Source organism: Amblyomma americanum, chromosome 3 (genome assembly GCF_052857255.1).
Source record: "Amblyomma americanum isolate KBUSLIRL-KWMA chromosome 3, ASM5285725v1, whole genome shotgun sequence".
NCBI lineage: Eukaryota > Metazoa > Arthropoda > Arachnida > Ixodida > Ixodidae > Amblyomma > Amblyomma americanum.
In genome coordinates this window covers 153,481,510-153,504,181 of record NC_135499.1, presented here as the reverse complement: position 1 = coordinate 153,504,181, position 22,672 = coordinate 153,481,510, and the positions used below count along the sequence as shown (strand labels likewise).

Sequence of the window (22,672 nt, the reverse complement as noted above, 5' to 3'; positions counted from 1 at the left end):
ATTGGCAGATACTAGGTACGCTCATGTTTTTATGCAAGTGGTACCGCAGAACTCGAGCCGAGTTGTGTTGGAGGTGCTTTGATTAGACTTCTGGTGTTTGTCTGTCTGAGCGATAAAAACACACACAAAAAACGATATACAGCTTTCTTATATAACGAACACAAATTTCAACGAGTTTCGGCAGTTGTAAAAGAAAGTACATGTTGGCTACTGCTAAAACGTGATGGTTAGTTATTATGGTCCAGCAGTAAAATGAAAGCCTGTTTTCGCAAGGTGGTTTTATATGAGTGGAAACATTTGTTGACATAATGCTATTTGGCAACTTGTTCCATAAATATGTCGCTACTAAAGAAAATAATAATTATCCGTAGTTTGTTCTTATGCTTGGTGCAGTCAAAATCTTGCTAGGCACTGTTTGCGCCGCAGCGGTGGCCGAGTGGCTGGAGCATCCGCCTCGTATGTGGGAGGTGCGGGGTTCGATCCCCAGTGCCGCCGGGTGCCCACCGGTGATACAATGGGTGCAAACGTTCCCCTGATCTGGCGCTCTGCTTATTTAGGGTGAAATGCTTGGGAAATAGGTCTTTGGCCCGACTTTGAGTACAAGAAAAATACCTTGTGCCATGGCACTCTTTGGCCGCAGATGCCCTTGCGCCATAAAAGCATCATCATCATCATAGGCATTGTTCGCAGTGAGTATTTTATGGTGCTGAAGGAGAATCAGTGGCGTTGTGAATCAGCTTATGAAGTATTATCAAAACAAGGTACTTAATACAGATGTTCAAAGGTAGTATACTGAGCAAGCGATAAGCGAGTTTAAGTGATATTTGCCTGTTAAGAAATTAGATTACCCATAGAGCAGTACTTTGTGCGACTTCTATGGGGCAAGGGGCTACGATACGTTAAGCCAAAAACGCTTTTTTCATATGTAATATGAGGTTGAATGAAGCTATAAGAGATGCTAAGAAGGGTTTTCATGGCAAAGGAATGATATTTTTTGGTAGATCTTTAGTTACGTCTTGAACATGTTTGTACAATTGAAGTTTGCTGTCCAAGTATACTCCTAAAAATACTGTGTGGGTAACACTTCGTAGCCTATGTGTAACCAAATAAAATGCTTGCATTACTAGTTAGCAGTCCATTATTTGGTGCAAAAACAATATATTTGTTTGATTTTTTAGGTTGACTAATAGATGGTTGTGTTTTCGCCAGACTGAAAGCTTAGCTAAGACATCGTCTGCTTTCGTGTAAAGATTTTGGTCATTATTGGCTTGTTACAAAGATATTAGTGTCGTCTGCGTATAAGATAATTTTCTGATGAGCAGGTGGGCAGACCATTAATATAGCACGAAAACATAAAATGACCCAGTATGGACCCTTGCGATACGCCACAGTTGGTTACTAAATCCAAGGCTGAACGCTTTTCACGGTGACGTACTGCTCGCGGTTCAGCAAGTAATTTTTATTAGTTTTAACGGTGGGACTCGAATTCCATCGTTATTTAGTTTACTGAATAATATGTCATGATTAAGCAAGTCAAACATTTTGTTCAAACCTGTGAATACGCCCATAGTGAGCAACTTTTTTCAATATTTTGCTTCATTTTCTCGACTATATGTTAAGTAGCGCCAGTTCAGTTGATTTTTCCCTCAAGTACCCATACTGTTCACTTGCGTAAAATTGTTTTGCAGCAAAAAGCTATCTAGCCGTGAAAGGCGCAATTTTCTTCAAGTTTGGACAAATGGTGATAATATTGGCATTGGGCTGTAGTGTCTAACGGTCAACTTCTCTTCTTTTTTAAAACTTGGCATGATTTTGAATTGGCATGAAATACCTGTCATGAACATGTCATTCAAAACGTCTGCTAGTGGTTCACTGATGTACACTGAGCATTTTTTCAACAATCATACTAAAAAACTCTCATACCCAACTGATGTGTTTTTCAATGCTATTATTGGGTGCTTGACTTCTTGATATGCCAGTGGTTTTTTTTTTAATAAATTAAATCAACACTGCGCATGCTGTATAAGGGATTAAGAAATGATTCATAATTTGCAGCTGGGGCTACATTTGCAGCAATTGCAGCAAAGTGTTTACTGAAAGCTACTGTGATGGCAGTGCTTTCTGCAGTTACAGCATGGTCAGCGAGAATTCCGGGTACATGTTTTGCGCATTCGTCTTGTTTAGTGCTGAATTAATAACTTTCCAGGTGGTGCTGCTGCCGCTACTGGCCTGCTGAATTTTCAGATTAAAGTAGTTTTCTCTTAGGATTTTAGTTTATTCGGTATTTTAGTTAGTTTATTCACCACTTTCTTATCAGACTTTTACCTGGTTGCGAGAGCGATATTATTCGGGGTGTGCTTTAGTTTTTTGTACATGCTATTTTGAGATTAATTGACTTCAAAAATGCTGCCTTAATCCAAGTTTTTCGTTTTAATCATGTTTTAGATATACTAATGGCGGCCTCGCTAGCTTTGATGCGGGCCAGCAAAATGTTTAGAAATTGGATAAAGTTTTCCTGAGTAGGTTTGCTGAAAGACCACCCATCCGTTTTCGATAGATAACGATCGTAAAATTTTGCTGTGGCTGTAAAAAACGTTCTCAACCGCCACATTTTTGTTTTGTTGCGTATATTCCAACATTAGGCTACTGCTGAGACTGAGAATAGAATTTCTTCACCTGATTTACTAAACATTGAAGATAAAGTAGCGTTTCTGTTTTTCGCACTCCTAACTTTACAAGATAAATTGTTGTGAGAAAAAATTCATTGCCGAAGATTCGAGACGCCCTGCATAGGAAAGCAAAATCGTTTCATTGGTTTCGTCTTGGAGAAGAACACCTCCACGGCTTCCGCGATAAATGCATCCGTCCCAAAATAGTTGGTGCGATGAAAAGGAGGATATACTTTAGATCAGCGTAACGCCGATGCTTTTCCGTAGCCGACAAAACAAACAAAAAAGGACCAACTAAAGACATGAGGAGCGCAAGAGAGCAGCGAGACCCTTTCAGTGCCCACGGTTTGTACAGGTAAGCCCACTTTCATGCCCCTACGTGGGAAGCAGCGCATTTTTTTTCCCGGGCCCTTGGCGCAATCATGAGGGCGCCCACAATCTCTCGAAACATCGGCAGTGGAAAACAATAATGAAAAAGGCTTGCGCAGTCGCCCAGCCAACGCGGCAGCCAGTGCAGACCTTTACTCGCTCAGGTAAGGCTGATTTGCGCGCGCCAGCTTATCAGGCACTCTACTTACGCCACCAGGCGCCGGCGAAGAAACTTCTCCCGGCAGGCGTTCCGAGCCCGGTACGCACCAGAAATGTGTTACTGCTTGTTTTGTTCCTGATCTTTCTTTATTTTCCTGCCATGAAACAATACGCTATTCCCTTCGGGAAACCTGCCACATTCCCATCATCGCCCTCCGTAATTGAAGAAATGGCGGCTCTTTCTCTGTTTTGTTGTGTTTTTTTCCTTCACTTGTTTAGTAACGGCGCATATGCTTGCAGCCAGCAAACTCAAATACATTCTGTCAGAAAGTAACAACAGCCATACTTTGCAGCGCTGTCTATATATAAACACTGAGGAGGCAAAGAAAAAGGAAATTTTGGGGCCACTACAGGCGTTGTTTACCGTTTCTTCTTTTCTTCTTTCCTTTACTCTTTTGTCGTATAAGCCACCGTACAAGGCTAACGCCTTTCCTCATGTTTAGACAAGAAGGCCGGAGAAAAACTGCCAGTTACATGCGCCTCTCTCGAGCACACCTGCACTATTGTGCGCTTGGAGTGATCTGCCTCTTGAGTTGTGTGTTTGTAGTAATGCCTTCTTTCTTTAAATTCTGCTTTTTTTGAAGGCAACACGATATTCATATAGACGTATCTTATGTTATCTCTATCATTGCTATCGCATAACAAGGCCTCAAAAATAAGTGCACATTCCCTGCTTTATGACAGCGATTGCTGGGAAAGTTGTAAAAAAAGTACCTATCCGGCGTCCCACAGGTTGTGCCATTTCGTGGGCGGACATATTCTGCAGCCTCAGACTGGTGTCGGAAAAATTCGCAGGAACATCGAAATACTCTATCTGTTGATGTCTTTGTCGGAAGTGGCGTCACTTTCGGACTGGTGAAGTCACTTCATTCCAGTCAATGGGCGAATTTTATAAGAGCAGAAATGGCCCAGCCGGTTAATAAGCACGGTAGACAATAGCGTGCGAACTCGGAACGCGAACAAGGAACGGCTAGGCCTGTCTTGGTCGTCCCTCGTCTGCCTTTCATCATCATGCTCAGTTGTAAAACAGGTGGATTTTATCACCGACTACACATTGTTTTTACCCCGATGAAGCTTTTAATGCTGTCGCATTACAGAATTTAAAAGAGGGAGGGGGGTGCATGTACACCGCGGTTCGATTAGCGTCGTGCAAATACTAACGTCGGTGAATTAGAGTCGTTTCCTTTCGTATAATAGAAAAAAATGGCTGACTTCTGGTCCCGCTTAACACGCGAAACTTTTGGCTTCTGCAGCCCAAGAGGAATTGCGCACGGAGAACGTATACGGGCTGTTTAGACTTACGACAGTACTAGTTCCAAACTTTCGTTTTCCAATTGCGTACACAAAGAGACGAGGTGCAAGTAACATAGAATTCGGCACAGCAGCATTGCCACCGATTAACGGCTAGTTTTTGTTGTCAACTGTTGTGAGTCAAACATATCAAACTGCGTAGCTCTCGAGTTCACTAAGTTAGAACGACTTTTAAGCGGTAACCACATGAGGCGATGTTCCTCGCGAAGCAACGTACGATGGCGACGGCCATCGCCTACCGCTGCCGCTGACACACCTGCACGATGCGGCGAGGCTTGGAGATAGAGCGCCGCATTTTAACGCGACAGCGTTAAGGCTACCGTTCAGGCGAAAATCCGGCCTCGGCGTCGTCGGCGTTTTGAGCGAAAAATCCCTGGAGAAGCAACCAGGTGGGGCACCTAGGTCACGTGACCTTGTGGCGTCAGTACAGCCTGCCCAACGGATAGTGAGCAAACTGACTACAGTGGCAGGTGGCAGTTACATTAACGATTTGTCGCTCGGGAAGAGTAACCCGCATCACAAAAATCCCACCGGTGGCAGCACCTGCCATCGCAGGGCAGAGGTGCATCTCTTAACCGCTGCACCTCTACGACAGCAGTGATGTGATGATTCCCAGGAATCTATCACTGTAAAGTCTAGAATGACCAATTCTAAATATATATACATTAATTAATCCATTATGTTGTCGCTGCATACCCTTGAGGCGGAGTTTAAGTGTTCCCTCCAATTTGTCAGTGCAGCATGGGTTGCCGCCGTTTCAAAGTTCAGTTACCCCGCTTTCTCAGGGAAGTATAACTAGACTAGCACGCCGTTTTAATGCGGTAGCGTTCAAGGCCTAGTTCACCAGAAAATCCAGTGTCAGCTTTGGGCGCGAAAAATCACGGCCATGGCTGTGGCACGTATGCATACGTAACGTGTGTAGTAAAAGTAATCAATTTTTTAAAGCATGCATTTATATGAAACAAACTGTTACCGTGTGTACATATCCTGTGTGAAAAAAATATTGCTGATCAACACTATGGCTAAACGGGAGAGTTGGTGAAACATTTCTTGAGTGTTAACAGCGCGAAAGACGAAGACGGAAGGCAGAGAAAACACAGGACAACCGCTTGTCCCGTGTTTCCTTTCGCACTATCTACCCTTAAACTATTGCTGCATGAACTGCGGCAAGACTGAAATTGAGAGCCACTGCTCAGCTGAACAGGTTTATAAAACGAAAACTCACCTCTGGTGGCCTTATTGCGCCCTTTGAAACTTGAACGACAGCATATGCCTATGCATATGTCCTCGACCTGAGCCGGCCAGTCTTCATGTGTTTGGCGTTCTTCTCCGAAGATCACCTTGCGCCATAAAAAAAAATCGTTTACATCGTCAACGAAAAGAAAACGTAGACTAATAAAAAGAGCGACCAGAAGTCGAGCAGAAAAAGAAGAAATAAATAAAAATGCAACCAGGAAAACGTGCCGCCTGCACTGTACCATGACGGTATGCCTCGCCACTGGTAGTTCTTCTCTCAACTTGATATTGACGACGACGATTATGATGATAATGATGGTGATGATGACGACGACGACCTCAGTCTAAATGGCATATACCTACGGCGGGGGATTGGCCAGGGTGCATTGCTGATAGACAGGCATGGATATTTCATTTTTACACCTTGTTATATCTTTATGTTTTAAAAGATAATTAACATCTATTTTGAACGCCTGCACGAATCGCTGAAAAATTATTAAATGGTACTAACGAAACACGGACAGTAACGCACATGCTTTTGTTTCAGCATGACACTTCGAAGGTATTCTCAAGATTTTAGCATTGATGCTTGTATAAGTGCAAGTTATAAAAGCTCCAATGCGAAGCGTAAAATTAAACACATGCGTTCGACCACTTTTCCCGCAGCTACGTGATCCGTTTGACAGGCTCCTAATTTGTTCTTCTCGGCTAGCCAGAGGAAGGTTGTGCAAATATTGAGAGAACTCATTGCTAGGTCAGTGCGTACGTAATTGAAGCGAAAAAAAATGTGAGGCTAAGGAGCTGAACACGACGAAACGACGACTCCTCGAAGGCTAGTCGTACTTAATTTATTCGGTGCTGCCAAAAACATACAAATAAAAGTGGAACAATTCAGGCGTAATTCTGACGCTCTCGACCTCTCTGTGATCGCGTCAGCAGCTCTGCTCTTTGTTATCCGGGAAGTGTCAGCTTGGCAGAAAGTGTAAAAAGGTCAGTGCTCTAAGTTCATAGGTAAGCTGACAGCGCTCCTTATTTCTTTTTTTTTTCATGATTTAGGCACTTAGGGGGTCAGATTAATCACAAGTAATCATTAATTATTATATAGAAGTCGTTTTTTAAAGGAATTAATGATGTGTGCAGGTTCCACTAGCCGTTAAAGCATGGCGACTTCACGCAGGAGAGTAGAAGACTGCAGGCGTTTTTGTTATTGTATGTTTTTGTTCTCATTTGAAGAGGCACTGTGAACACGTCCGTCTGTTGTGTGGGCTGAAGTAAAAATAGATTCTGTGGCTCTCTCAGGTTGTACTGATGGCTCTTCTGCCGCAAAACACGTGTTTATTTCCAAGAAAATTGACTTTAAAAACTTTCCCGCTATGTGGTATCAAATTCGTGACGACGGCACCGTATGAACTCCGTGGTTCCCGTTGTGAAGTGAATGTCATTGTAGCTTAGCCTCCGAGATCCGCAACAAAATTGTAGCGACGCATTACCGTTTCACTGCGAAATACTATGGCCGTGGCGACACTTTCCCTTTTTTGTTTGTTCTTTTAAAGCTTATACAAGCTTAATTTTCAATGAAATAAGTTCTTTTTATCTTTACGATGCGGTAAACTGTAATACATGCCAATTTCAACTTCTCCTCAGAGTTTTTATGGAGGAAAAACGCTAAGGGGCCCGTGTGCTGTGCGATTTCAGTGCACGTTAAAGATCCCCAGGCGGTCGAAATTATTCCGGAACCCTCCACTACGGCACCTCCTTCTTCCTTTCTTCTTTCACTCCCTCCCTTATCCCTTCCCTTACGGCACGGTTCAGGTGTCCAACGATATATGAGACAGATACTGTGCCATTTCCTTTCCCCCAAAACTAATTATTATTATTATTATTATTACTCAGAGTCCTTTTATGCTTCATACTTTTTATCTTTACAAACATACTTTTGATGTTGATGTTGTTTTTTGATGTTGATGTTATTTTATGTTGAAGAATGTTTGACATAACAAACATACTTTTTGATCGTTGGACACACTATGTTAAAGACAATTCTTCATGTTAGTTTGTTTTCCCGCTTTTCTGCCGAGTATTTGGGACCGACGGGCCACATCGCTGTTCCCAGAGGCGAATCGCACATCACGTTGCTTTGCAGTCCCTTTTCCGACGGCACGATTGCACATAGCGACGTCACGTAACCAGAGGTCCACGACCAAGAAATGTGGCTCAGACTGCGACGTGAATCAAATCAATGTCCATTACAATTTAAGGGGACGGTGGCACATCCTACATCGATTGATTACCACTCTGTAAATATAGGAAGTCTACTTCCGCTTAAAATACTAAAAAACTGCAATAGAAGTATTGCCACCACGCGACTGTTTCGCTGAAAAGATAATGTTTTGTGTTGTAGATCACTAATATAGGCCGTATCGTCATCGATATCCCGTCGGCTATACTGCAGTCTTTTTCGTCATCGACAACGAGAGTCTGATTCGATTGACGGGGAAAGCATTTTTTTTTATTTTAACTGTAATTTTCTCAGCATTAAATGCGTCCATTGTTGCTGAAAAGTTATCGGCAGAGCCACAAAAGGCTGAGCAGACATTTTTTTTTTTGTTTCTGAGAACAAAAAATCAGGTGGAGTTCTCATCAGCGTCCATCTAAGCAACGCCTGGATAAAACTAAGACTGATAGTTTTATTACGCGGGACATTTTGTTTGCTGCTCTGAAGAAAGCTTGCAAAAATTCTCTCGGAGGCAAACACCTCAGGCGAGAAAATGACATTCCCAGCGATGTACAGCACGAGTAAGTGTCAGTTTCCCCTCGAGAGAAGAATCTAGGCAGTATCACCAAGTAAGCAAAGGATTACTGAATGTACAGCGAGCGGACGCATTGGCGCGTTTCAAAACGTTAAGCAGTAAAAATAGTTCGCTGCCCTATTTAATCTTGAGAATGTTATCGCAATGATTGAATGTTGGCGAAAAGTCCAGAAAACTCACTTGGCGGCACCAAGTCCAGCAATTTTGGACGAAAATTTTGAAAATTAGATAATTGTAAGATACTGTTATGAAAACATTGAAGGTAATGATCCATTAATCTTATGTGCAGCAAAATATTTCTTTTAAAGTGTTTCCAGTTATGCATCGAACAGTTAAGACTGCCATAGAAAACCAATGGGAAAAGCTTTTGACGGTAACAACAACGTTTATAGAAAAAGAATTCAAGACTGCCTTCCGATGGCCTGCAGATACGTTGATTGTTATAATGAAATCTTACACTATGTGAAAAATTGCGCTCATAAACAATTTCCCGTTCAAAAATGCTTTTGTTCAGAATTTCTGGGAATGAAATCTCCTCTGCCACTGCAAGACACTGTTGAGATTCAGGTAGCGTGGTCGGGCTGGAGAAGAGACGAAGAAGGATGGAAGCTGACATTTGGGCGAAAACACAAACAGGTTTACTGGCAGTTTGAAGAAACTTATTTACATAATTTAGAAAAGAGCAAACAGTCACAAATTAAAAGTCCATAGCGTCGAGTGACTGGATGAGCCTTGTCGTCAGGGCCCAGAGCGTTTATTACTGCTCAGGATGCTTGTTAAATACACAAAGGCTCAGCCCCTTTCACCAGGCGGTAGACAACTGAACAGGAGGCACAGATCGGGAGAGTGACACAGCACATAGCACGCGGAGGCACCGTAGGAATGGGCGAGGAGGACTCGGAGGTCCACTGCTACTTCGCCCAAAGCTGCACGTGTCCATCCAAACACAGGTGCGGCGCCGTGGCTACAACCTCGGCCGGCTCTCTCCGGTCGGGACGGCTCTTGTGAGACGCGGTTAATTAAGGGAAGGCGCCCTTCTCCTCTTGCCTCTGCCGTCTAGTCCATCGCAGCGAACCAAAGGAAAGGTTATCCCCCCTCCCCCCCCTCCCCTATTGTGAAGAGCGTGGGAAAACTTCCGCAGGCAGGTTCCCAGCACATCCTTTTTTTTTTCGCGGGGTCCTCGTGGGGTCAAACGACCTGTATAAATTGCCACTACCGCGTAGTCATTCCGGTCGACGGAACTTTCGCTTTAATCCTATTCGGCTGGTGTGCATCCCAATCATAACAGCACTCATCCTCAAGCACACAAGCACAAGAAATGAGCCGACAACAAAATGAACAGGAAATCCCAAGAGCTCTTTATTAGATGTATCATGAGATATAATATATAGCATGTGTATATATAATATATATTGATATAGGTATAATGTATAAGCTTTTTTTTCGGAAGGAAAGAAATGGGATTGGGTGAACCCAGCTCCTTTTGAACTGGTCTCCGGAGCGGGATCTTCTCCGTAGAAAGCACCCATAGTAGTCAGCTGATTTCGCTTTCTTTAAATCGTTTTCTTTTTTGTTTTATGCACACTCGTTCGGCACCCGTGAAACAGCGTGTGCTAAACAACATGAAAAACAGTGTGCAGTGATGGACACGAACTCTGCTCTCCGTCCACAGCCTTTGTCTTCAGACCATGTGAAGGCCGGTCGGAGCGTTCAAACAACGGTGTTTGTCGCCGGCATAAAACCTTCGATCGCCGCACAGTTTAGTATAGAGATCTCTATTGTATCACAGGCACGATTTCACTAAGCACCAAGTTCTATTCAGGGTGGCGCCATGTGTTTGTCGGGAACACTGAGAGCAGAACGTTTAATAACAAGCAGAAGCGGTTGCCGCGAATCCGCCTTTTCTTTTTGCTCATTTATCCGTTGCTGTTTAGTAACGACTGCTCGGAGGTCGTTCACTCTTCCGCTATTTCGCTTTTTAAGTAACTGCTTTACTGGCTTGTCCAGCTGTCGCTTTGGTTAACAACGCTTGCGCTTAAGCAGTCGCACTAAAAAAAACACGAATATAATTACCTCGTAACGACGAATTTATTCCATTTCCTCGAAGAAAGCTACCACCTAAATTTAAAGAAAATATTACGCTCTCGAATACGGCTGATGCTTTGAATCAATAACAATTACGAAGCCCACCAATCCGCACTCAGCAAACTGCAAGCGGGAATTAAAAGTGCAAACAGAGCCACTAAATTCTTTGAGCAGCCTATGGGAGTCTAACTTTTTTTTCCTGAAACATTTTGGGGAGTGGTTGAAGTTTGCAGAAGGGAGCCGCGAATTTCAAACCAAATACTGGACACTGTTAATCAAATTTTCTTCTTTATTTTTGGTGCACCAGGACATACACGTGTATGTATTTATTGAAAACGAACGTGTCCTTTTTAGGTTGGTCTAAAACTGGGGTTTTCTGCTCTATGTATGCTCCCTTCATGATGCCCATTTTAGATTTACACTTACAGAACTGGCCGCCGCGGTGGCTCGCTGTTTATGGCAGTCGGCTGCTGACCCGAAATACACGGGTTCGATCCTGGCCGCGGCGGTCGAATTTCGATGGAGATAAAATTCTAGAGGCCCGTGTACTGCGCGATGTCCGTGCTCGTTAAAGAACCCCAGGTGGTTAAAATTTCCGGAGCCCTTCACTATACGGCGTCTCTCATAGCCTGAGTCGTTTTGGGACGCTATACTCCCACAAACGAAAATCCAAACACTTACAGAATTTCCTGCATCAAATCGTTTTTCCGGATTCCCATGTGCAAGTTTTCGAATCGGACCTGGTTAGACTGGTTAGCCCCTCTGACTTTCTATTCCCTCCTTCCTCTATTTCATCCTCCTCGGCTCGCGACAAAAACCAAGAAAAAAAGCAAGCGCCCTCAATAATTAATTATTCTCTTCATTTCTAATCGTTGTCATCGCCGACAGCTTTATCAGCCTTTGTAAAGTCCCACATAACGGATGTATATGGACTCAAAAACCCGTTCGATTGCAATTTTAGACACTCCTGAGAACTATAAACGATTACATGCAAACAAACTAAAGTAACTATCGCACACTGGGAAGAGCGAACGGAACTTCCTCTGCTCATTTTGTCGCGTACGGCAGTCAAAATGAGCTTTGACTGCCAAATGCACGCGTTGGACAGCTCAAATATTTAAGCCTCATTCTCATCATCACTCTGGGACGCCCGACGCCTCGTTACTACACATACATAACTCCTGAAGTCGTTAGAAAAGACACGTCGATACCGAGAGGTGCTAAGAATCACTACGTGTGGTGCTTGCAATGCCAGACTACGATATAGCCTACGGTGTACAAACGCTCTAAGCTCTCTTTCTACTCCTTCTGCCGGGTGTTTGCTCCGAGCCGCGGCCAGAACTCCTATATGAGCGCGCGTAGCGTATTAAGTGAAGAGTGCGCTATGCTCGTGTGAGATACACATTCATGATTACGCTTGTGAAATGCGCGCGAGGCAAATGATCACGCGAGGCTCCTGGACACTGCGGTAGCCGCGCGTATTAGAGCGAAGTGAAAAAACGTGTGGTCATTAGAGTGGTGTCGCTGTGCGCCGCAGCGCTTCCAGCTTTCTCGCAGCTATGGTCGGCGCGCGCGCGGTGCTTAAAGCGTTCGTGCTTAAAGCGTAAAGCGTTCGTGCTCAACAGGCGAGGACGTGCGTGCGTGGTGCGAACTCGAGGAACAAGAGCGCTCGCGCGCATTGATCGGGCTGTAGTACGTAGTATGGCAAGTCGGCGCATGCTCCGAGCACTCGCTCGAAAGAACGCCAGTAAAAAAAGAGAGGGAAAGTTGTAGCGGGAGCTAGCCGTGGAATGTGCTCTCGGTTCTCCGTTGGGTGCTTTAGAAACTGTGGTCTGCGCATCCTTGCGTAGTAGCGCGTTCCAGTTGGCTGGAGTAAGTGACAAGAGTATCTTAGTAGAAAGAAGTATTGGACTTGGCGGGCGGGCTTTTAGAAGTCCCTGCAACGTCGACAAGCATGCGTCGGAACCGGCAAAACTGCCCCCTGTACTGTACGCGCGGCTGTCGCCAAAATTGTAATGTTTATACTACATAGATGACACGGGCCAGTGGGCTTCATTTGAGAGAAAGGTGCCGAGGATTTTGCTTCGCGAAACGAGTTTGGTCGTCGGCCGAGGTCTTCGCGTCCAATCAACTCAGTGCCGTTCGTAGAAATGGTTTCGCAAAAAAAGAGACAAACTAAAAATATCCTACACATGTCCAGTATATAGTAAGAACAGCGAAAGTACCAAAACCTTGCTTTTCATTCTATGCAAAAAAAAAAAAATTAAACGTTACATTTTATCGACCGCGCTGCAGGTTCTGTTCTAGAAAAAAAATAGGTAAGGAGCCTTCACCACCAGAGATCCTGGCGGTTTGCCCTTTTAGCTATGTTTTGCGGTTAGAAATACTCATCACAAATCTCTCGAGTATTATTTTATCCCTTAGGAGCTCGAAGCAAAAATTTACTTTTTAATCTCATATTAAATGGGAAAAAGTTACGAAATGGTCTAATTAAAAGAAATATTTTCAGTTCATATGACACTGGGAAAAGAAGAAATAATGTGCTTTGCAATTTGATCATTCAATTTCAAAATATAATCTGTTTGCATCTTAGTTAAACAAAGTTTTCAACTTAAAAGGCAAAAAAAGTATTTTGACTGATCGCATATATCTTTGTGGTTCCGCAACATAACCAAACGTCAGCTATACCCACTGTAAGTACCACGCATTGTAACACGTTTGAAGCAACGTAGATTGTATAACAAACTAAGCAACCTGTGTCAACTCTACAGCGTGTACAAAAACGTATCACTGGGTTATTGGTATGAACCGCGGAAAGCTTCCGCCATTCGCTCAATACTGTTTACGCGATTTGCGGATATATTCAGCGAGGAATTGCCGGCCTCACAATCTCAATACACTGCTCGGCCTGCACTACGAGTAAGAGTGAACACCATTTGCATTTCTCCCAAATAACAGTATTCATTAAACACCCTGTCGCCATTCACGAAGCGCTCATAAGGATAGGACACGGAATCACGTCTGTCGCGTAACAATTGCGCTAAAATGCTTGTGACTCCTAAGTTATAACCCACCTTCTCTTTTACACAGGCAGAGAAGTTGTGGATATCATGCAACGCAAAAACCTATGCCGCAGACGTTCCCTCTGCGCGTTTTGTGAGTGCCTATGATAAACGTACGCGAAGTTTTGATGTGGTGTAACAGGACACAGTGCAGGAACCCTGGGAACCCTGACAGCTTAATCCGGATTGTTGTGGCCTGAAGTTTTGCGAGTAACTCGCAGATAATTCGCGAAGTGCAACTTCATGACACCCGGATGCAATTCACATGTGAGCGAGCCGTAGAGACTGGCCAAGATTAGCAAAAAAAAAACTGCCCAGAAGAAGGCAAAGTCAAAAGAAAGAAGAAAATAACATCGCTCTATCTCACGTCTTTTGTGCTTTTTTTGTAGATCACAGACAACCAACCAGCCCAAGTCTTCGCTTTTGCAAACTTCCCTCGTTTATCGAGAGCTTAACAAAGTATACCTGTTGGTCACGATACAAAAGTCTTCCGATCAACGGACAGGCGTAGTTCAAACGCACCATGAACAAAAGAGCAAAAAAAAAAACCTTCGTGGTGAAATCCTCGCATTCCAGTTCGTCCCCTGAAACGCCTCAATATCGTTATTAGGCGCTGTAATATTCATGCTTTCTCACGGCGTTGTCATCCCACCATAGTTCCTCTTAACCAAATTAACACATCAAAATCTTTCGTCTTTACGCCAAGGGATACTGGAAGTCAACGCACAGGTACGCCACTTCAACTGGATATTCGAATTTCGGCACCTGGGATCAGACTATCTGGCAGAAAAACATTTAGTTTAAAGCCACTCATCTTGCTAGAAACCCTGCGCCGTGTTCTGCTGTGAAACGGTGCCTGTTGAAAGAGCTCTATACACTCTAAACACAAACAGGCCTTTATGGGAGTAAAAAGGACAGTAAGCTCTCCCCTAGCTCACTCCTTTTTATGAAAGAGAGCGCCCCAGAGAACCGATCATTCCATTTTTTTACTCCTTTCTGTTTAGAGTGTAGGACTGCCTCCACCGAAAAGTGTTCTAATAAAACTCCACCATTTCAGGCCGGCCGTTCGACATAAACGCGTCAGTGAAGAACAGACACTGCGTCTATACAATGAAAGCCACAGTACACGTCCCGCGACGCGTGGTTGCTGTCATAGCAGGACGACTTCTTTTCATCTTCTTGTCTTTTCTTCCCACGTCGTGGACGTCGAGCGATCTCCCCTCCTCCAAGCCACGGACGACTGGCAATGAAGCGACGCTCGAAAACACGGGGCTCTGGTGCTTAGACGCCACTCCTTCTTACCCGAGCCGCCTGGAAAAAATAAAAAGGGCCATGAAGACTACTTGGAGTGGGTTTGCGCCGCTATCGAAATCTGTCGACACGGAAAACAATTTCGAACTTTTCCCCGCCGCGGTGGCTCAGTGGTTGGGGCGCTCGACTACTGATCCGGAGTTCCCGGGTTCGAACCCGACCGCGGCGGCTGCGTTTTTATGGAGGAAAAACGCTAAGGCGCCCGTGTGCTGTGCGATGTCAGTGCACGTTAAAGATCCCCAGGTGGTCGAAATTATTCCGGAGCCCTCCACTACGGCACCTCTCTCTTCCTTTCTTCTTTCACTCCCTCCTTTATCCCTTCTCTTACGGCGGGGTTCAGGTGTCCAACGATATATGAGACAGATACTGCGCCATTTCCTTTCCCCCAAAAACCAATCATTAACTTTTCGACTCTCTTCAGCACGAAGAAGCGACGATTATGCAGCATAACTGCTTTTAATAATAATAATAATTGGTTTTTGGTGGAAAGGAAATGGCGCAGTATCTGTCTCATATATCGTTGGACACCTGAACCGCGCCGTAAGGGAAGGGATAAAGGAGGCAGTGAAATAAGAAAGAGAGAAATAGGTGCCGTAGTGGAGGGCTCCGGAATAATTTCGACCACCTGGGGATCTTTAACGTGCACTGACATCGTACAGCACACGGGCGCCTTAGCGTTTTTCCTCCTCCTCCATAACTGTGCTTTTGTGAAACTGATAATTTCAGCTATCTGCCTAGCAAGACTGTTCAGGAATTAATTGTCGTACTGTTTAGCGAGAACTCTGCAGAAATAAAAAGGACTAGTACCCCCTCCCGTGTAAACACTATCATACTTAAAATGTTCGCTTTTATTTTAAAGAATGAAACCACAGTCACAGTTTACCCTTAATTCAATTGCACGTGCCTACCTCGACACATGTGTCGAGTTCGGACGAGAAATAGAAAGTTCGTGAAGAGAAATGATTCGTGGCAAAAGCTACAAATTCACACATGCCCACGCTGCGACAAATCCACTTTTTATCTTTGCAGATAACACGCTTTCAGCCGAACTTTCACTCCAAGGAAAGCAAGAAAACAACCAGTTACTGAAGTTTTCATGGCAAAATGTTCTCTTACATTGCAGTGCATGCATCACTTTTTTTTCTCTGTGTCCCTCTCATCCTGTGTTTAAAAATATAGAAAAATCGACGGACATGACAGCAAAAGAAACAAGAGAAAAAAATACACGAACCCGGGAAGAACGACGTATAAATACGGAAAGCTAAGACTAGACAAAGGCAAAAACAAATTCTTTTTTTTAATCAGCCTGAGAAAACATGATGACGGCGTAAAACCTCTGGACCAAATGTTTAATACCGACCAGCACCCCGTAAGTATCGGACCAACACTGGCGCAAAACGCCGGACCTTATATGTACTACGTAAAAACCCGAGCCTCAACCGAGTTGACGTGAGCAGCAGTTTCTAAACTGCTTCGCTCGCCTCTTTCACCGCATGCCTTGACGGCCTATCTACCTCAGTTCGTTTCTTACAGCTTAAATATCACATTATTTAATTTCCATTTTGTTTTGTTCGCACTCTATAAACTGCGAAATCCCTGATTCAGAATTTAACTCCCAGAGACGTCTCGCCTCTCGCCGATGTAAAACAAACGAAACACATATATCCGCAACAGAGAACGGCTCATACGCTGCTGAGAAGTTGGCTATAAATCCTTTATGGGAACAGTGCCCCCATCTCTAGCGTCGCATTATGTAGCGTCGAGGGATCTAATAACTTATAAAAGTGCACTTCACACACGGCCGCTTCGAAGGTTGTGAAAGAACCGTGACGGACGATGTTTCCCAAGAATATTATTTTCGCGTAAAACGCTCGAGAAAGCGTGTTCAGGCGTTAAACGATGGTTGCGCGGATGCATCACCGTGGATTAAATCGCCCGAGGCTTCCGCCGCGACTGGATTAAACGTCTCCCCCCCCCCCCCCCCCCTTCTAGCGTGCGCGCTTTCTTATCAGTCCTTTCTGCACAAGCGTGGGTGGATCGTAGTTTTCATGGTTTCATTTTTCATTCTATTCGCTTGCGTTCCGCCCCACGCGAATAGAAATGACGGCCGTAAAGTCGGCTCAATGACTCGAGAAAGCCTGGAAGAGATCGGCTTAACACTTTGATGTCTCCGCTTTTTAAGTTTACGGGCGATGACTGTCGTTGGAAGGAAACTGCCGTTCGTTGCAATTCGCAGTGCCGTTCCCTTTCCGTTCGGCAGTTTCCAACTTCCAAGTCATGTAGCTCTACTCCCTCCTTATCGCTCCTTAGGCCGGCCGATGCGGCTCGTTTTCCGCTTTTCAATGACGCTTGCTGGGAGTGCTGTTTGCGCGTCGAAACCGCAGGCGCGTCCAAGTCGCCTATGGTACGTTAGAGACCTTTACCGGCATCAAGCTTTAATTCGTTTTTCAAAAAAATTGCCATTCTAATATTTGCCGCCTCGGTTACGGCAATGCAACTCGAAACACAGACGATCACATGCGGGGAATGTGTAATCGAAGTCCCGGGACTGCTGATGTCTTTGTGGCTCCTCCGGCTTTCTCTGGCCGCCGATGCCTCCTTGTTTTATCATAAAAGAAAGGTAGCTGTTAAAAGATGTTAATGACGTTTCGGCTTCCATACAGAAGCCTTGTTCGCTCAAGCTTCTGTAGTGAACAAGGCTTCCGTGCGGAAGCCGAAACGTCATTAACATCTTTTAACAACAACCTTTTTTTGGTCGGCGTTATTTCTTTCCTTAGGCATATGTATTCACTACCCGACCTGACGAGATTTCGTCTAACCTTAGATTTCATCTTGTTTTATCTTGTATGCCACTCACTATGACGTCTTGACGTTAAAGGGACACTGAGGAGAACTCTATCATTTTTTTTTTTGTTAGCAAAATCTGATAGTTCGGCATTTCATGGCTTTGTTGCCGCTTGTCCGGGCGCGAAAGATGTATTTATTTCAAAGAAATTTGGATTCGATGATGAAAAAGTTTTTCCCGCCGCTCTGATTCAAACTCAGGGAACTCTTATGACGCCACGGCAACTCTTATGACGTCTCAGAACGGAGTGACGTGATACGTGACGTAAACGCAGACTCCGTGATTTCTGACAGCTAGCGGTGCGGTGCGCAACCTTCTTTTGCCCGCCTCAGAGATTCGTGGCTTCCATGAGGTAAGGAAAATTCTTCCAAGGTGGCGCCTCTTGTCCAAGGAAGTCATCACGCTTGTACTTGCGAGATTGGCCTGTGGCGGCGACACCTGTATTTTGGTTCTTGCTATTTTCTACATTACAAGAGCTTTGTTTTCAGTAAGAGTGGCGTTTTTGTGATCAGGAGCTGCTATTCTATCGATACAAGCCAACTTCAATTTCTCCTCAGTGTCCCTTTAAAGCCTGAGCGTCGCTTCGGCGAATCCTCTTTGCGGGTCTTGCCCTGCTGCGACGTCTTGACCCACAAAGAGCATACAACGTAAAGATTGTGGGCCGCGGAAGTGAAGCTAAGGCTTTAGCGTCAGGACGCCATAGTGAGGCTTGAACGTCAAGACCCCGCAGTCGGTTACGAAGCGCGGGGTCTTGACCGGCATTCCTCTTTTTATTTCGGGCACGGCGCAACGCTCGTGCAGAAGCGAGGTTTGTTATCGCCTGTTTGCCCATCGCATCTCAGAGAGGCGTCTCAGCCTGCCAGCACATGCTGGCGCAAGCCTGCACGTGTACTTGCGCGCAACGAACACTGAAGTCGTCTAACACATTCTGGTAGGGAGGTGTGCGTCATTCATAAACAAACAGCTCCAACGTGTACTGAAAAATTCCTAACCAAACAATCTGCAGATGCAAAACATGTCTTTTGAGCGGTGGGAGGCGCTGCTGACCAGCGATAGCTTGGAGGACAAACGGGCCCGCATACAACAGGTCCGCAGTGCAGCTCAAGCCAGTTGAGCCCTGGAATGAGAACTCCGCCCATAAGCTCGAACAACTCCCCTTCTTTTTAGAAAAGTTTTCCTCCTCCTCCTTCCTAAGGCTGTATACATTTCAAACAACCGAACAATTTTGGGAAATATGCGCACCTTTCCGTTCCAGCTGCCTCCCACTTCACTCCAGTTGTATCTGTTGCGTTGTTGTTATTGTTGTTAGCCTTTCAAACCTCTTCATCGGCTGCGCAGGTGCCGATAGCAGCGTCGCCAAGGGCACCGATAAAGGCTTATTTGCTCATCCTCGCTTCTTTAAGCTCATTATCTTCAGCAGAGTATAACAACAGATTCCGAACTTGTCGTCTGCGTATGACCGACCTCCTGTGCTTATTGAAAAAGTTAGCCATCTTTTTATTCTTCCAAACATAAGCTGCCTGGCCTAATTATAAAGAATAGCACGTCACTAGCACTGAAAACCTCGCTATACAGCATGTAAGTCCTCAAACTAACGTGGCATCGTACTGCTTTATCCTCTAAAAGCCACTGGAAACTTTATTGGTGCTTTCGCTTCAATGCCAGTCGCGCGTTTCGCGTTCCTTACTTATCTAAAATACAGGCACAAGAATTATGTAAGCTAACCCTTTATTTTGCACCCAAGACACAGAACCGTAATACTTATCCATCTAACCCGAACTTCAGGAACTCTTACACATAGCATTCATTCAAAGGAATACTCAGAAAAAAAAGAGAGGGAGTTATCGGTTACATGATAATGCGGTGTCTCGTTTTATGGCGCCTGTAGAGATATAAGAGATATGAACGCGAACACAATAGATCATTTACGCGAAATCGAAAATTGCATCTTCGATTCAAATGAGGAGCATTATTTTTGCCTTTCTCAACGCAATTTCCCACTCAATGAATTAACCTCGTGCGACTTTGCCAACGTTGATGCAATGGTAAAAATAGATTTAGTTCTTCAGTGTGGACCAAGTGTTCGCTTTTAAATTGCTTGTACTTGTACCCGTATTATCAGTGTCAAATGCAAGACGAGCAGGAGATTTCAAAAGGGAACACTAACTCACAAAATTATCTTCTGGCGGAAGAAATGCAGCTCGTGTTCACTACACTTCCAAAAGCCGGTCTCGGTGACCTCGATATAAAAATCAGCTGTGCTAGCATTCAGTCTTCTTCAACTAAAATTTCATTTTGAAGAACCCGTTTCAACATCCATGTTCACGTTTCAGTTGACGCTGGTAGCACTTGCACGCTCTGAGCCCAGGTACACCAGCGCAGGAGAGTGTAGCAGCATCAAACGGCGAACCAGAGAAGCGACACTACACTGAAACGAGTGCCCGAACCCAGTAAAAAATACAAAAAATACGACAGAGCCAGTTTCAAAACATGAAAAAAAAATGTTTGTCGTCCTGTCGTAACGACAGAGTTTTTGTAGTGCTGCTAAGTCGCCTGCTGTAACGACAAAACTGGCTCTGTCGTTAAAAGGGACTGAGCAATACAGCAGAAAGATGTGTTGTCCCTAACAGAATTTCTGTTGTTACTATAACAAAGCGAGGTCCCAAATCACTACACGAGAATCTCTTCTGACGAAAGAAAATTTTCTGGCGCGCATTTCGATAGGGAAGGGCAGCAGAAACACTGAAGCAAACAAAAAAGGAATTCGTGCCTCGCGCAGTTCAGCGGGGCTAGCTGATGTGTGAGCGGCAGAGGCAGCAGAGGTGGTGTCCCAGCTGCCCGTAGAGGCCCCCCTTCCGGCGCCACTTGAACAGCCCTTCCTCGATCAGGTTCTTGCCTGCGCAACAAGAGTCCTCGAGTAAGGAATAAGGCCGGCATGTTGGACGAGCGCGTCGCGGCACTGAAACTCCTATGCGCGGACTGAGGAACATTCGCCGCGTGCAGTCGCAACACGCCGTTCGGGCAGGTTTTTTAAGAGTCAGCCAGGAGGCTCGGTGACATACGTAAACACAAAGTTGTGCGCCGTTTTGAACCTGCAGGTTGTCACTAATGCATGCTTTGAATAGCTGGAGTCGAACTGACTGGCAAAACGTAGACATTTTATCAATGCGGAAAGCTGAGCGAGCTGGCACATGTTCGCACTGCATACAAAAGCGCAACTTACACGGGAGAACTAGAAACAAGCGGACCGGGCTAGCTCTGAATCTTTTAGTATAACTTTTGTTTGCTAGAAAGCGCTAGTCCTGTCAACGTATTTCATGCTGTCCCGTCTTAATTTTGCTGATATGTCCAGTATGAACGCAGCATGAATCTCTTTGATTCGAACCTGGATGTATCAGCGCATTAAGCTACTACAGCACATGCAAATTCTCTTTCGCGTGCAGGTTAATTGCCGAAGCATCGGATACAAGAAGGAACAAGTCTCGAGCAATTTCCTATTACATACATTGTTATTAAATGCAGTCTAACACCAACCGTGATTGGATACAACTCAAGAACAAAGCGGCGACGCCCTTCAAAGTAGGCCCGCCAGCCAATGGCGTCGACTGATTGCCATGACGTCGTAGTTAATCCTGTTTAATCAAGGCACCTGCCAGGCAGCTAAGATTTCACGCTAAAGGATTAACCTCGATGTCATGACAATCGGTCAACGCCATTGGCTGGAGGGCCTCTTTGAAGGGCATCTGCCGCTTCGTTCTTCAGTTGTGTCCGACTATGGTCGGCGTCTTCAGTTTCTAACGGCGAATTCCAATCCGCGAAGGAGCGAAAAATTCGCTGTGGTGTAGGGAAATACAAATTGACAATTGAGACAAGACAGGGCTCAGAGCTACGCGTAGGAGACAGAGTGAAGCTAACTGCAGCGAAGCGAGTTGCTCTTAATCCACAACTGGAGCCCTTGGTCTGAAATCGAACTACTGAATTAAAGAGCAGTCTTGATTCGCGGAGTAAGAAAACATACTGCTATTCACCGATTGGATTTCACCATAACAAATCGCGCAATGGTTTGGCGAATGAGAGCATGCAAAAGGCTTGTGGAAGGTTTACGTGCACTGACAGTTGCTTTCGTGAGGCATGAACTCCTGCATCTCGGCAAGCACCGTCCGGACGTTCTCCGCATCTCTGCGTAAGAGATAACGAGGCAGATGCAAAAAAGAAATGTTCAGAAGAATGTTGAAATGACATTGCCTTCATGTCGTATCAAGCACTGAGTACAAGAAACCGAAAACTTTCTCTGCGCCATAGTAGTGAAATTGTTTCACATTTAGATTCATTAGTGTGTTAACTTTAAAAAAACATTACACTTAACCAGGAGATCATTTCGTGTTATGTTTCAAGTTCAAGTTACATTTATATACAAGGTCTGGTAGCGGTAGCGGTGTGCCCTGGTTGGTTGGTTAGGGACGACTGACTCTGTTGGTTTGACTGGGGCTGGTTCGACGCAAAAGCACTTTTGCTGGACAGACCTCTATGTTGTCGCCTTTCGTGGCGCCAATCTTCGTGTTCGGCCTTTACTGCGGCTACGTGTTCTTTATTACAGGCATGTATCTATCCGAGGCACGACCTCACATGATAGCTGTCATTTCTAAATCGCTTTTAGTTTCTCTTTCCCCATTATACATCCTCTTTCATCCAGTGGAGGGTAGAAAAGTGAAGCCTTCTTCTGGTTAAGTTCGCTGCCTTTCCATCTTCCTCTCT

The 22,672-nt window shown here is 44.8% G+C and overlaps 1 protein-coding gene across 2 annotated transcripts in view; it reads right to left on the bottom strand.

Annotated features, from left to right (window-relative positions):
- Positions 1-9,949: 9,949 nt before the first annotated feature.
- Positions 9,950-22,672, bottom strand: part of LOC144125226 (uncharacterized) — a 61,868-nt gene continuing 49,145 nt past the window's right edge. The window contains exons 5-7 of one of the 2 annotated variants that reach the window (XM_077658441.1): positions 22,026-22,096; positions 20,688-20,813; positions 9,950-15,072 (exon numbers count right to left, since the gene is read on the bottom strand). In XM_077658441.1, coding sequence (XP_077514567.1) covers positions 20,707-20,813; positions 22,026-22,096 — 178 coding nt within the window. In that variant the 3' untranslated portion in view covers positions 9,950-15,072; positions 20,688-20,706. The remainder of the gene's footprint in view (positions 15,073-20,687; positions 20,814-22,025; positions 22,097-22,672) is intronic. The other variant, XM_077658442.1, reaches the window with a different exon arrangement.